This window comes from Rana temporaria, chromosome 2 (genome assembly GCF_905171775.1).
Source record: "Rana temporaria chromosome 2, aRanTem1.1, whole genome shotgun sequence".
Taxonomy (NCBI): Eukaryota; Metazoa; Chordata; class Amphibia; order Anura; family Ranidae; genus Rana; species Rana temporaria.
This window is the reverse complement of record NC_053490.1, coordinates 311,768,486-311,785,190: the sequence shown is the minus strand read 5'-3', so window position 1 is coordinate 311,785,190 and position 16,705 is coordinate 311,768,486. Positions and strand designations below refer to the sequence as shown.

Sequence of the window (16,705 nt, the reverse complement as noted above, 5' to 3'; positions counted from 1 at the left end):
TTCACCTTTTTAAGTTGCATTAGTGAAATAAATTAACTTTTGCACAATAGTCACATTTTCCGAGTTTCACCTGTAGATAAGATATCAAAAATGTAACCATTTGTTATCAAAAACTAAATCCAAAATTGAATGAATGCCATATTATCTACCTCTTTTGAAATGTAGGAGAAAATTGGAACACCTGGAATAAACGGACACATGGAGAACATACAAAATCCATGCAGACAAACGCGTATTCTCAGCATGTGGAATTGCTAATAAGCCTTGTCAAAATTCACCATGGTTTTAAGATGTTTAGATCTGGCACCAAAACGAGACATTGTGAGCATGCTGGCAATTGACACATCCAACAAAAATATGAGTGTGACCATTTCCTCTGGCTCCAAAAGGAAAAAAAAAAAAACAATGGATAGGAAAAGCAAGTCTCCATCAGTAACTCAAGTGTTCTTGGAAAGTTGTATGTGTACAGCATAAGGATTATGACCCATCATTACTCAATAATGCTATTCCACATAGACACTTCACAGTGCCAAAATATATAGTAAGACAATTTATTTTTTAAAAAATGAAAAAGAAATATGCTGTAAGGCTCATGATCTGATCTGTAATCCCCAGGAAGCAAGTTTCTGTAAATTAGACATTTTATAGTAAAAATCATTTATTATGCAATATGTACATTATAAAGTACATTGCATTATGCATGTTTAGTATTTTTATCTTCTTGCTTAAATTAGTCTGTCATTTATGTATTTAAAATATTAAATATTTATTTTAGCTATTTTATTGTTTACATTTGTTTTGTTTATTCTACAAGCTGTCTGGCAACACTTGCTGCATTAATTTTCCTTTCTCGCTCCACCCAAACACAAAACAGGTGTTTTTATATATTATAGGAATGACACATAGATGTCATACTATCTTGCTGAGAAAATAGAAAGAATGTAACAAAGCCGAGTTGTGTGTTAGACAAAGGATGAAGATTTTTAGACAAAAAATAGTGAGATTTGTTATTGGAGGGCATGATTAGTCCCAAGATTAAATCTGTCATAATATGCCATTATTGGAGCTGTTTTTTTTTTTATAGTTGCTGTCATATATGCCTTTTCATAGAAATGTTGGTTTGAAAATTCTTCATTTTTTTACTTGCAAGACATGCAATGGCAAGAGGCATTTTTTCCAAACCTGCCCCCCTGTAGATAGAGGAGTTTGTGTTAAATCATGGGAAATATATGATCACAAACAATTCTAAGACAATAATTGTGTAGGTTTTTATCATTCTAAATACCAAACTACTTGGCTAAAATGTTCTTTGAAGCAAACACAGATTTAGGGACTGGCAGCTGACTCTGCCTCTCAGTAAGCTGCTAAGATCCTGAGCCAGCCACTCCCACCCTCTCCATAGCCCAGCGCTCCAGTGAGCAATGGAGGGGCAGAGCAGAGAGCCGGTGACTGACAGCCTTCAGCTCTATGCTCAGTGAAGGCTGAGAACTGAGAGATCAGTGGTCTTTGATCGATCAGTTCTCGGGCTAATGCCTCGTACACATGATCGGTTTTCCCGGCGGGCCAAAAGTCCACCGGGAAAACCGAGAACCTGCTCAGTTGTTTGCCTCCTACACATGGCCGGTTTTCCCGAAATTAAAACTGCCATGACAGCTTTGGTCAGGAAAACCGGCCGTGTGTATGCTCCCTTGCAGTGTTTCCTATAGGAAAACTGCAGAGCAAAATAGCGCAGAGAATCACGGCGGGAAGAAAGAGAACAAGTTCTCATTTTTTTGCTCTCAGTTTTCCTGTCGGGAAAACTGCTATGGAGTATACACACGGCCACTTTTACCGTCCAAAATCAAACATGCCAGTTTTCTCGTCGGGAAAAACGATCGTGTGTACGAGGCATTAGAAATGGCGGGGGACAGCTGCAGCATTAGATCAATGCTGCATCCACCTAGGTCAGTATCTTTTCTTTCCTTAAAGAGGATCTTCACTGTATCTGAGCACCACAAACCAAAAACACTATTTAATTCATTTTAATATTCAAAGCAAACTCCCCCATCCATCAATGTTTCCATGTTTTATGTTGTTGAGAAATCGCTTTGAAAAATGTTCCCCACTATTTTTGGCCGATTCCATCTTGACTAAGGGCAAATGATTCATGTAGCATATACAGTACAGACCAAAAGTTTGGACACACCTTCTCATTCAAATGCCGCGTACACACGGTCGTTTTATGTGATGAAAAAAAATGACGTTTTTAAAAACGTCACTTTAATTGACCGTGTGTGGGGGAAAACGTCGTTTTATGTCTTCTAAAAAACAACCAAAAAAAATTGAAGCATGCTTCAATTTTATGTGTCATTTTTCAAAACGTCAACTTTTACTTCACAGAAATTGACCGTGTGTAGCAAAAACGTCGTTTAAAACGACAGGTTTTCACCCGCGCATGCCCAGAAGCTACTTATGAAGCGAGCTTCAATGGAAAAACGTGGTGGAACGTAACCTCGCTTTGCTAGAACATTGTGAGAAAAACGATGGTGTGTAGGCAACTTCGTCTTTGAAAATTTAAGTTTCAAAAACTTCGTTTTTTACTTCACAGAAAATGTTTTTTTTTTTCATCACATAAAGTGATGGTGTGTATGCGGCAAAAGAGTTTTCTTTATTTTCATGACTATGAAAATTGTAGATTCACACTGAAGGCATCAAAACTATGAATGAACACATGTGGAATTATACATAACAAAAAAGTGTGAAACAACTGAAAATATATTTCATATTCTAGGTTCTTCAAAGTGGCCACCTTTTGCTTTGATTACTGCTTATCACACTCTTGGCATTCTCTTGATGAGCTTCAAGAGGTAGCCACCTGGCGCAGCACCCCATCACTCTCCTTCTTGGTCAAATAGCCCTTACACAGCCTGGAGGTGTGTTTGGGGTCATTGTCCTGTTGAAAAATAAATGATGGTCCAACTAAACGCAAACCGGATGGAATAGCATGCCGCTGCAAGATGCTGTGGTAGCCATGCTGGTTCAGTATGCCTTCAATTTTGAATAAATCCCCAACAGTGTCACCAGCAAAGCACCCCCATACCATCACACCTCCTCCTCCATGCTTCACGGTGGGAACCAGGCATGTAGAGTCCATCCCTTTTCTGCGTCGCACAAAGACACGGGGGTTGGAACCAAAGATCTCAAGTTTGGACTCATCAGACCAAAGCACAGATTTCCACTGGTCTAATGTCAATTCCTTGTGTTCTTTAGCCCAAACAAGTCTCTTCTGCTTGTTGCCTTTCTTTAGCAGTGGTTTCCTAGCAGATATTCTACCATGAAGGCCTGATTCACACAGTCTCCTCTTAACAGTTCTAGAGATGTGTCTGCTGCAAAAGGTGGCTACTTTGAAGAACCTAGAATATGAAATATATTTTCAGTTGTTTCACACTTTTTTGTTATGTATAATTCCACATGTGTTAATTCATAGTTTTGATGCCTTCAGTGTGAATCTACAATTTTCATAGTCATGAAAATAAAGAAAACTCTTTGAATGAGAAGGTGTGTCCAAACTTTTGGTCTGTACTGTGCTTCCTGGAATCCATCTGCCCTTAGGTCAAGCATGCATGCAGCGGGGTGTGCTTAGCTGAAAAAACCCTCCTCCCCTCCTGAAGACTACTGAGATGTATGACATTATTTGACTATGCATGGAAACCAGGAAGTAACCTAAAGACATGAAAAAAAACAAAGCTTAAAACAAGTAAATATAATATACTTTCTTATATATTTATTAATGCTAGCAGCATAAGAATTAAAAATAGTTAATGTTGATTGAGAGAGTTCCACTTTAAACCCATACTTCTCTTTTAAGTAATGCACTTTTTTATTTATTTAAAAAACATCATTAAGGTCGAGCGGGTGAAAGCAGTACCTCCGGCGGGCTATGGAAGTGATCAAGCAGCTTTACAGCCACCCAGATCACTTGTATACAACCCCTTTCTGCATCTGAATGGACTATAAAATGGCCTTCACCAGAATAAATGTCAGATTCTCTTGTTTGACTGGTTGTTAAGGTTATGCATTCTACATACCACTGATGTATATTGCAGTATTGGCTAGACTAATCATCAGTGAATCATCAGGTTTGTGTGACTAAACCGAGAACAATCCTGTAATCCTGTACATAATTGTTAAATTTGCCAGTCAGCATGGAAGTGATTAATGATTATACGTAATTTCACTTGATGATTTCTATATAAGGCTGAATGACATTAATATTTTGTTAGATATTCACTTTCATTTTTTTTGTTTCCTCTCAACAGCAAAACTCCACTACATCACTAAGACTGTCCCTTGTACAGATGGTATGCTGGGCCTCAACTCAGCACAGCGTTTGGACGCAATAAAGGCCTCTGGGACAGAGCAGCTTTCCATTCTGTACACCCAAAGGTACGTCATATGGTACACAATGACCCGAAAGCAGTATTTCCTGACAGTAAATATAGAACTAATTTACAGCAATGATTTTTTATATCCTTCTCATTTATTTCACATTCTAATGTGTACTTATATAAAACACATAAACACCCTGTTATTTTATTATACAGTCTCTGTGTTAAGTCAATGAAAGATCATAAAATTGTGTCTTTTTTCTGTTATGAGGGGAATCCTATATTGGGCCAATGCCTGGTGATGTGATGTCTTTCAAAATTATATACAGAATAATAATACTCTGATAAAGACATTTTGATAGGTGGACTGCAGAATGTTGCTTCATTTTATTGGCAGTAATAAATTGTTTTGTTGTTACATTCTCCAACATAAAATTCATTGTTATTTTTACACAATTTATTTCTGTGCAAATGACAAGTCTCCATTCATAGCACTACTTTCTGTAGCCCCGTTTTTATTTATTTTTTGCAGTAAGGATAACATGCTATGAGCTCAGTGATTGACAGGCATGGACTTCTGTGTATATCAGGGATCAATAAATCTCTGAGCATAAGATTAACTGTTCGTAATCCGTTAAGAGCAGTTTTAAACATTGGGGTAGATTCAGATAGGTGAGCGGATCTTTAGATCTGCGTAACCTATCTGATTTACGTTACGCCGCCGCAAGTTTTTGAGGCAAGTGCTTTATTCAGAAAGCACTTGCCTGTAAACTTGCGGTGGCGTATCGTAAATCCCCCGGCGGAATTCAAATTCCGCAGCTAGGGGGCGTGTAAAATTAAAATCAGGCGCGTCCCCGCGAGGAATGAACAGCGCATGCGCCGTCCATCATATTTCCCAGCGTGCATTGCTCTAAATGACGTCGCTAGGACGTCATTGGTTTCGACGTGAACGTAAATTACGTTAATTCGTATTCGCGAACGACTTACGCAAACGACGTAAAAAATTCAAAACTCGGCGCGGGAACGACGGCCATACTTAACATAGGATACGCCGCATATAGCAGGGGTAACTATACACCGGAAAAAGTCGAACGCAAACGACGTAAAAAAAAAGCACCGGGCGGACGTTCGTTTCTGAATCGGCGTAACTCCTCATTTGCATATTCCTCGCGTATACAAACCGAAGCGCCACCTAGTGGCCAGCGTGAGATTGCAGCCTAAGATCCGACGGTGTAAGTCACTTACACCTGTCGGATCTTAGGGAGATCTATGCGTAACCTGATTCTATGAATCAGGCGCATAGATACGACGGCCGGACTCAGAGATACGACGGCGTATCAGGAGATACGCCATCGTATCTTCTTTCTGAATCCGGGCCATTGCTTACAGATCACCTTTTTCTTTGGAGCAATTTGTATTGTATTCATTTTAGAAATGCCGGAAGTGTCAGTTTGCATTGCATGACATAAGTAGGAGATTCAGGGAAATAGAGTTTGTGTATATTTTTATTTTGTTTTGCTGAGGACTACCAGATTAAAAATTCTGCTGTTTACAACCAGAAAAATGGAAGTGACAAAAAAGCTTGTTGCTTCCAGTTTCCTATACTATAGCGCTCATCAGGGACCTTCTGGTCCTCGACAAGCTCGGTGGCAGGCCCGCAGAATCACCGGCTTTCATTCGGCGCTCGTTGATGGGACAGTAGAGCCTGGAGAGAGGCACTTGTGGGTGGCAGGGGGGTTGGTGGTCTGTCCCACAATCTGTAAAAGCCATCCAGCGGCTAATTAGCCAGTAGGATGGCTTTTACATAAAAGCCAGACTCCGGCTGTAAAAAAAAAAGCTGCAGGCATCATCTATTTTAACCACTTAACGTCAAATGACATACATGTACATGAGTTGGCATTGAGTGGTTAACAAAAACACTGAAATAATAACTCGAAAAAAATATGTTCATTGAAAATGTACTTTACTTTCCTTTTACCATATTTACGACTTTTTAACCCCTGAAATTCTTCTTAAAAGTCGGGGGTTGTCTTATACACCGTAACCTAACATGCAGACCGTGGCGGTCCATTTTTCAAAAGCCGCTCCTCCTTCTTCTGCTGTTCAGTGATGGGCGGAACACTCAGCTTCCCAGGAGACACTGTGTTCAGTGATCCACCTTTGAAAAAATGGACGACCGCGGTCTGACAGATACTGCATGTCTTAGGATAAGGTAAGGGATCGTCAAGACATGCAGTGACACAGTGAGGCATGTAATGGGGCAAAGTGAGTCTGGCATGTTGTGGCACAGTGAGGCATGTAATGGGGGCACAGTGAGTCTGGCATGTAATGGCACAGTGAGGCATGTAATGGGGCACAGTGAGTCTGGCATGTAATGGCACAGTGAGGCATGTAGTGGCACAGTCTGGCATCTAATGGTGGCACCGTCTGGCATGTAATGGCACAGTCTGGCATGTAGTGGCACAGTCTGGCATGCAATGGTGGCACAGTCTGGCATGTAATGGCACAGTGGGGCATGTAATGGCACAGTGAGGCGAGGCATGACTAGTAGGAAGGGGGTCATCTTATACGGCGAGTATATCCCAAAACCAACATTTTAGCTGGAAAATTAGGGGTCGTCTTATACGCCGACAAATACGGTATATGTGTTTACTACATTTTCGTGCAGTCACGTGTGTTGATTTGCTTTTCATACAAAGAAGTCAGACCATACTGTAGGGAGTAAGCCAACAGCCAAGACAAAAAACTCAGGGCACTAGGCATGGGTAATGACATCATGCGTACATTTTTCTTACATTGCACTTTTGTTTAGCGCATGATGGCAAAGGCACAGTGCACGGGTGAGACTTAACTGAACTTGCCTTATAGTGTACACAAAAAAAAAAACTACCAAAGGAAAAACAAGATTTTCTTTTTCTAAAGATATCTTACTGTGAGACCTGGTCTACATTACAGACTAGAATATTCCAGATATTTCTAAGAATGGAAAAATTACAGAATGCGTTTGATGTTCCTTATAAAAGTAGCCATGCTAGGATTGTCTGGCCTCAATAATAGTTTCCTCATGACAAACAGGTCACTTATTAGCTTTAACAGGGAAAAAGTACAAACACACCTATTAAACCATCTGATATATATTACCCTGGGTTATTACCAATGTATGTAGATGGCAATAAAAATAATCATCCTCCTTAAGACGAATACGCAAAGGTGTCCTTTCCAGGATCTGTAATCGATTTTTTTCTTTTTTGACAGATAAATTATGGGAATGCAGCAACCCTATGTATAGGATTATAGATTTAAAGAAAGAGACGTTCATTGCATTACCTACAGAATGATAGATGTGATGGGATACTTTGCCTACGTCTCAGTTTCTGTGACTAGATACTTTGAATTTATAGCCCATATGGTGTATTGTTATTTGTATCCCTAACCCAAGTGACTCAGACTTATTGCGGACATTCTTTCCATTTATCCCAGTTCCTGTCATTAACACAAATTGACAACATAATTACATGTCACTTTCACAGTGTGTGGTTGTTTTACTTTCTAAAACCATATACTGATGCAAGTTTATCTTAGAAGTCTGTAACAGGTTTTTTATTTTTATATTCCGATGAAGCCCTTATGATAATTAAGGCTACACTTCAGTTTAAATAATTTGAATTGGATTCTTAGTTTATAGCACCTTGTATAACATAAATTTGTGCATTATACTTGTAGATAAATTACAAATACTTTTCTAGGCGTATATGCTTACATAGGTGAGACTTATGATTAATTAAAAGCTGAGCTCCTGCTGAAATACATCTGTATTTCTGCCCATTAGTCTCTTTCAAATGACTTGGCATTTCTACCAGGGACCTGACTTTTCTCTGCTACAATTCAGTTACACAGGTCTCCTTCTTGCCTCCACTCTGTAATGGGCAATGGAAGGAGAAGCAGCAAACTTCTAACTGCAAACTCCTTGCACTGTAGCCACGGCCTGAACGGAGCCCGGGCCAGCAATGGGGCCCAGGCAGCAGGGTGAATCGGATGTGGGCAGGGAGGGTGATCAGTGCAGCAATCACCTGCATGGCTCTCTGCGGCAGCTAAAAACTGGCTTCTTCTCCTCTCCCTCCCGTTGACTTTCAGCTGCTGTAGAGAGAGCCAAACAAAGGATAATTTCAAAGGATAATTTCCAGTAAGTGCCCCCCTCGCCACACTGATCACTCTCCTTGTGCACCATACTTTTCCCCCTGGTGCTCATTTCCCCCTGTGTGCCCCACTACACCCTGATGGTTTCCCTTAGCTTCTTCCCTCCAGCAGCTGTAAGCACACAATAGGAACTTTCAAGATTGAGAGTGGGGGAAGGGTTAGGTAATTATGTCATATTTACTAGCCCCTTCCTTTCCAGAATGAACACAATGAGTGATTAGTACTGATTATTCGCTGTTTTCATTCATAGCTGAAGCATTGGCTGTACAGGGTCCCGTGTTAGATTGTCTGTATGGGGCGCCATGGTTTCTAACAGTAGCCCTGACTATAGCACATGGGTTTGAGTACTTGTGCTGCCTCTTCCTCTTCTTTAGCTCTGCAAGGATCAAGCCAAACTCATGAACTTACATTGCTTGCATTCAAATTGTATTGATATATTATCGAATACAGAGCTGCATTGATTTCAGTTTTTTAAATTCCAGCTTGAAGAAAAAAGCAGATCATTCCCTCCAAGAAAAACAATATTACTACCCTAGTCACAATCTTGCTTTTCATACTCGGATCCAGTCCTTGCATACACACACATATTCACATATTTGACCTATATAAAATAACTGTCAACTTACCTAGGTTTAACCCTATAGCTGATGACGTTACATCTGTCCTAAAGAACCCTTTTCTTTAGTGCAATCTGGTAAAGCTTGGAAACAATCACTTAAAAGTACAATGTTCTGATCAACTGTAGAGGTTGTAAGCATATTCAATTTCAAGTTTAGGTAAAACTTAAAATAAATCTGCATGGTACTTTCAATTTAATTTAGTGTCCCTTTTGCTAGCTGCCCATAGTTGAAATCCTTTGTTTTCTGCTAGTGTAAACTAATTCTAAAGGTGCAAGCTTCAAAGCTGTCACCTTGATGAATATTGCACTACCTGTTACTGACCCAGAACAAGCACACAGCCAATGAAGTCTGCACTGATCTGATCTACAGGGTAATTTCTTAGGAGGCTAGGGAATAAGTAAAAAAGTATAGAAATTGCTTAAAGTATTCTGTATTAAAGTAAATCTGTCACTTTACACATTCAAGTCACATATAACAAGTTTTCTTGATAGCTCGCCATTCCCCCTCCCAATAACATCTTGGGGTAGATTCACGTAGGGGCGCGCAATGATACGGCGGCGCAGCGTATCGTATTTACGATATGCCGCCGTAACTTACAGGAGCAAGTGCAGTATTCACAAAGCACTTGCTCCGTAAGTTGCGGCGGCGTATCGTAAATGGGGCCGGCGTAAGCGCGCGTAATTCAAATGTGGAAGGGGGCGTGTTTTATGTAAATGTATGATGACCTGACGTGATTGACGTTTTTTACGGACGGCGCATGCCGTGTACATATCCCAGTGTGTATTGCTTCCAAGTACGGCACAAGGACGTATTGGTTTCGATGTGAACGTAAATTACGTCAAGCCCTATTCGCGAACGACTTACGCAAATGACGTAAAAAATTCAAATTTCGAAGCAGGAACGACGTCCATACTTAACATTGGTTGCGCCTCCTAATAGCAGGAATAACCTTACGCCAAAAAAGTCTAGCGTAAACGACAGGCGTACGTACGTTTGTGAATCGGCGTATCTAGGTAATTAGCATATTCTACTCCGACAACAACGGAAGCGCCCCCAGCGTCAGAATGCACCTTAAGATACGACGGCGTAAGAGACTTATGCCAGTCGTATTTTAGGCAAATGTCGGCGTATCTAGCTTTCTGAATACAGAAAGTAGATACGCCGGCGCAGATTGGAATTTACGCGGCGTATCTATGGATACGCCGGCGTAAATTCTACCTGAATCTACCCCCTTGCCTTTCCTGCACTCCCCTACAGACCTGTTCACCTATCAGACCTCTGGATAGAAGAGTCTGTGTCAGTTTGTGTCAAAGCTTACCTAGGGCTGAATTTCCTTCCCCGACCCCGTATGACAATGCTTGAATTTGGAGATTGATCACGTAGATGCTGAGCCCTGCATCATGTGAGGGATAAAGAAGGACCTATGCTCCCTCATAACTGTACTGGGCACTTTCTAGGGTTTTAGTAGGTGAAAGGGGTGGCAGGTTAGCATTCAACGGTGTTAAAGAGAACCAATCATTGGATTAGGCCTATGCAGAAATGTGAATATTCAGTCTAAATATGAATGCCGTAATTGTGCATGCTTACTTGAAGGAAAAAGGAATACTTCCCCCTTTTTTAGTTTCTCTTGTTTTTATGTAAGCCGGACCCATTTATCTTGAGTGTTGAAGGGTCAGATGTCACCTAAAGTTGACAATTGTTGCCTGTTAACCGATTAACCTCACACACCATTCAAGATGGAAGACTGTGTGTAAGGTCAGGCAGTTAACAGGATAGCAACTGTTAGACATCATGAGATCTGTGACCCTGTAATTATCTCGGAAACAGTTGCTCACATACAGTATATTCATCCTGAAGGGCTGTGCTGGATTGGCATCATTTTTAAAACATTAGAAAAGCAAAAAAATTACTTTATTGTGACAGTTCTTAAGACGACCTCTGCCCTGTAATTGCTTCAGCAACAGAAGTTCCCATATTTCCATCCTGTCAAGCTTCTTTTAAAGGATATGTTCATGTTTCCCCAAAAAATTATAAATGCACATATTTTTTCAGAAAAAAAAAATGTGCATCTATAATTTATTCCTGCAGGAGCTTAGAAAGTGATCAGTGGAGGTGCAATGTCAGACTTCTGCAGACAAGCCCTGCAGCTTTCAGCCCGTACCTCCATACTAGCTGTCTGTTTGAAAGCTGCAGGGGCTATGAATGAGCACTCATCAGCACCCCTCGCAGTTTATTCAGAACTACAAGCTGTCAGCTGCAGTGGCCTATGGTTGTTGTAGTTCATTCATTCTCAGGAAACTGTAAATGAATGACGTAGCCATGTGGGTAATACTCTTTTAAATTGTGACAAAAGGTGGGGGTGAAGATTCACCACCTACTGTCAAATTAAGCCCCGTACACATCAGAGCGATTTGACAGGTAAAATCACATGCTAAATCACAGCCCATTGCCGGCAACGGCACTGTCCTAATCAGTGCAGTGACGCACCGATTTCCAAAAGCAGTTCCTGTACTACTTTGGGCGACTTAGGGGGCTATTTCAATAGACATCTGTGCATGAACTCACACAGATGTCTTTCAAATCGCCCCAGACCTTGCACTGAAATCAGCCTGCCTTAAGTGTGAACAAGGGTTAAAGGGGGAATCGGCCGACCTGGCTGCTGGAGCACCCCAAATACGTACTGGTGGAGCATGTAACATGTTCCAAAAGGTGGTGCTTTTTAAGCAGTATAGAGGTGGTATTCTTATAATATGTTGTACAACATAATAAGAAGTCATTACAATGGATTATTTTTACTAATTTATTTATTCATAGTTAAGAAACAACATTGTTTTTGCTGACATTTTGGGGTTTTCCCTAAATAGCTTCCTTTACCTTAGTGCAGTCCTCCTTCACTTACCTCATCCTTCGATTTTGCTTTTAAATCTCCTTATTTCTTCTGAGAAATCCTCACTTCCTGTTCTTCTGTCTGTAACTCCACACAGTAATGCGAGGCTTTCTCCCTGGTGTGGAGAAAGCCTCTTGAGGGGGCGAGCAGGAGTGTCAGGACGCCCACTAACACACAGCTCCTTTCTCTATCTGCAAAGTAGAGAGCGTCCTGACTCTCCTGCTCGCCCCCTCCCCCCTCAAGAGGCTTTCTCCACACCAGGGAGAAAGTGCCGCATTACTGTGTGTAATTACAGACAGAAGAACAGGAAGTGAGGATTTCTCAGAAGAAATAAGGACATTTAAAAGCAAAATCGAAGGATAAGGTAAGTGAAGGAGGACTGCACTAAGGTAAAGGAAGCTATTAAGGGAATTTTTTTTTACCTTTACAACCCCTTTAAGAGAAAAACACTTTGCCAGGGAATTTTCCGTTGGTTTGGTAAGGTAAAGGTAAAAGGTATAACTGAGTGAACAAATTAGTTGTGCCAGTAAGTGAGTATCCACAACTGAACAAAGAAAACCCACAAATAATCCATATAGAAAATATACAAACAGTAGTAACATATGTCCATATTACAAACAACTCAATGCTAAAATTAATGTATTTGTTTGTATTATATGTCACTACTTAAGCTCACTACAACAGTTGTCCTATCAATATGCCAAAATACTCATACATTTCAAAATAACATTCCATTCTGTCACAGATTAAAAAAAAAAATGTGTTAGACAGTATACTGTTTTCTGTATCAATACCCATAAAACAACCCTAACACTGAAATGCTCAGTGCCCAATATCACTATAAAAATGCACATAATCATTGGCCTCTATAGCTTTCATGAGTGGTGCCTCAGCACCTGTCCTTTTGTCCACCTTCATACCATAGTATAAATGAGTTATCAAAAGCAGACTGATGAGTCCACCTGCCAGCAACAAAAAGTTGGTAAATCTGCTATGCTGTGCATTGTAGCATGGCATTCCAAAAAAGTTGTGTTTTTTTTGGTTTGCTGCGGTGCAAGCTCATTCATGACGGTCTAAAAGGGGTTGTAATAGTAATGCATTCTATGCATTAAGGTGAAAAAACATCTGCAAATTAGAGGCCCCCCGAACCCCCCCCCCCCTTTACTTACTTGACCCCTCGAAAGTCCCGTGCCGTGACCGTGCAGGTTTCTCGGCCGTCTTCCCGGCTCATTCATTGGTTGATTGAAAGCAGTGCAGCCATTGGCTCGCACTGCTGTCAAACACATCCAATGACACGGCGCGCCAGGTGGCGGGGACGAGTGATACAGTCGGCGACTATGGCCGCCGGCTGTATCACAAGAGCGCGCCCTCAAGAACTCAACACCATGCAAGCGAGCTCACATGAAGGTGTTGAGTCCTTGCGGGGGGAGCCAAGACAGCCGCCAAGGGACCCCAGAAGACCAGGTTCGGGGCCACCTTGTGCAAAACGAGCTGCACAGTGGGGGCAAGTATAACATGTTTGTTATTAAAAACATTTTTTTTTTAACTTTAGTGATTCTTTAACACAACACACATTAACACTAGATATAATCTATGTTAAGCACCACAATAGACAGTGATAGTGTAAAGAAAGTTTTGTTGATTTCGAAAGAGAGATCATAACTGAAGATCATTGGAGTACTTTATTCCTGAATTTTTGGATTGTGTGGTGTGCCAATATAAATGCAAAGATTTTACTGCTTCTTTTAAATGATTAATTTGTTTCAGTACTGTTATTACTGAAGTTTTGTGAAAACGTGCCTATTAGATATGAATATTAAATATTTTATTGTTCTTTTTCCCTAGGTGGAGAGAGTAATGTCCATGTTGTACTACACTCTGATTATAGCATTTTTGATCGGCATACAGGCTGCACCAAAGACCAAAGACCATGCCCCAGGGGGAGCATCAACAAGACATCGTATTCAACACCATCACACACATCGAACTAAGTCACTTCACCGGCATCATGGGAAATTAGAGACTCATGAACCTTCTATGTTTCACAACATCACAGTTGATCCTAAGCTTTTCAGGAAAAGGAAGTTTCGTTCTCCAAGAGTTTTGTTTAGCACCCAACCTCCACCATTATCAGAGGACCTCCGGAACTTGGAATATTTAGATGATGAGGAGTCCCTCAATAAGACTATCCGGGCTAAAAGAACAGTGCATCCGGTCCTTCACCGGGGGGAATACTCTGTGTGTGACAGTGTCAGTATGTGGGTCGGGAATAAAACCACAGCCATTGACATTAAGGGCAAGGAAGTAAGTGTGCTGGGGGAAGTCAATATAAACAATAACGTTTTCAAACAGTACTTTTTTGAGACCAAGTGTAGTGATCCAAAGCCAGTGTCAGGTGGATGTCGTGGGATTGACTCAAAACATTGGAACTCCTATTGTACCACCACACACACCTTTGTCAAAGCATTGACCATGGATGCGAAGCAAGCAGCATGGAGGTTCATACGGATTGATACAGCCTGTGTTTGTGTGCTCAGCAGGAAAACTCGAGCCTTCTGAACTATTTCCTGCTGTCCCAGCTTCTCCCCACCCCTACCTCAGCCTGTAAATTATTTTAAATTATATGGACTGCATGATATATTTAAAATTTTTACAAGAGACTATTTATTAAAAAGTTTTCAAAGCAATGTGTTTTCTACAACTGAATTTATTAAGCTTATTTTGCTGGAAAAGGGTTTTCCATTAAACTAAATATACAAATTACGTCCAAAAAGTTAGTAGTGTTTATGGTTGCACAGGCTTTACCTCCTTTCTCCTTACTTGACTTTGTCTCTAAACAAGAAAACTGCTCCAAATGTATAGCGTAGACACCTGGAGCTTTGGACACATGACTGCAGAAGACTCAAAATGGCCCCAGATATGGCTGAGGGTTGTTTATACAGGCAACGTTCCAGCACTTTCTTATAGTGTGAAAGCTTGCCACCACCCATTCCTGCTTTCTGTGTATCTATTGCTCAGTGGGGCAGCCCATCATGATGATTGACCAGTAGGAATGTGAGGGGGTGGAACATAGCAACAAGCTACAACACTAGCCAGAAATGTTTGGCCATATCTGCAGACTTTTTGAAGCTGCTGTTTTATTACCTGCAGAAGCATTTTTTGTCTTTGTTCTAGAGACATTGTCAGTCCACCTACAAGAACCTTACATTTTTCATTTTTGGTAGATGCAGAATATGTGCTATTACCATTGCAATAACTTCATTCTCTCCTGGTTGGAATTGTTTCAATTTCATATATTAGAGAATGATACAGAAGCTTCTGGAACACAAATAGGTGTGGGGGCACCCCAGGTGGCCAGGGACAGAGTCACAAATTGGAGCAGAGATATTTTGCTGCCTGAATACTTGAGATATATAATAAGTCAGGACATTCAGGAGTTAACTCATGCCACCAGGCTTCATCTCAAATATATTAACTTTTGGGTGGACTGCTCATTTATTGAGCACTGAGGGCTCTGTGAGCTCCAACATTTAGGTTTTGGCTCCTCTGACATGTCCTAAATCAGGGGTCAGAATCCTTTTTCCACTTAAGGGCTGGATTCAGTGTATGTGAATGCATGGAGGGCCACATTCACCTGCTAATAAATGAAGATAATAATAATCCTAACATAGTAATAATAACAGTACAGGTTTAACTCACTTTAAGGTGCTTCACTAATACAAAGCAAGTTCACCCTAAGGGAGCATATGGCTGGGGATTTAGATTTTAATGCCCCCATCCTGACACCCAAGGGTGGCTGACGCCAGCCAGCATGGTCTGGAGATGGGGTTCCTTTCCCAAGGGAAAATGGGATACCCATCCCTAGAGGAGATGGGGGCCCCATCCCTAGGGGATATGGGGGCCCAAACCCCCAGGGGATCATTTTTAACAGTCATACAAGTACCTGCAAACATCACTTTACAAATGTGCATTCTTCTCTGCTTTCTTTGTAATGCCACAGGCAAAATCATCGCCATTCCAAGGGATTGAAATAAAAAAAAGTTGGGGGAGAAGCTGGCTCATGTGACATGCCAAAGTTGCCTGACCTGCCAAACAAATACTTCTCTTTCCAAAAGGATACCCCTGGCTTTACACGGTCTTAGTCAATATTCCAATCGCACACCCTCCTGGAAAAACAGCCAATAAATGCAAAAATGTGTGCTGAAGCGATCACCAGCTGGGAACTGGAACAACAATCATACGAACATATTCGCCAGCACACCGCGAATCGTACCATACATCCAAAATTTTAATGCAGTGAAACCATCACAAGGATTGCAACGTTTCGAGGCCGTGCAGGACCTCTTTGTCAGGCAAGTGACGACTTGCCTGACGAAGCGGTCCAGCACGGCCTCGAAACGTTGCAATCCTTGTGATGGTTTCACTGCATTAAACTTTTGGACGTTTTGTACGATCCGCGGTGTGCTGGCAAATATGTTCGTATGGCTTTACACAGTGACTGCATTTTATGAATGTCACATAAATGTTAGGCCCTGCTGTGAAGTAAGCACTGCACTGTCCAGCAGTTAATGGTATCTGCTTCCTACTGTAAATAAGCCCCAAAGCACTACAATTCATAGTTGGTAAGGTTAAAT

General features: G+C 41.1%; 1 protein-coding gene across 6 annotated transcripts in view; it reads left to right on the top strand.

Annotated features, from left to right (window-relative positions):
• Positions 1-14,758, top strand: part of NGF (nerve growth factor) — a 148,245-nt gene extending 133,487 nt beyond the window's left edge. For all 6 annotated transcript variants that reach the window (XM_040337397.1, XM_040337396.1, XM_040337395.1 and 3 more), the window contains 2 exons: positions 4,299-4,425; positions 13,917-14,758. In XM_040337397.1, coding sequence (XP_040193331.1) covers positions 13,929-14,630 — 702 coding nt within the window. In that variant the 5' untranslated portion in view covers positions 4,299-4,425; positions 13,917-13,928 and the 3' untranslated portion in view covers positions 14,631-14,758. The remainder of the gene's footprint in view (positions 1-4,298; positions 4,426-13,916) is intronic.
• Positions 14,759-16,705: the final 1,947 nt, after the last annotated feature.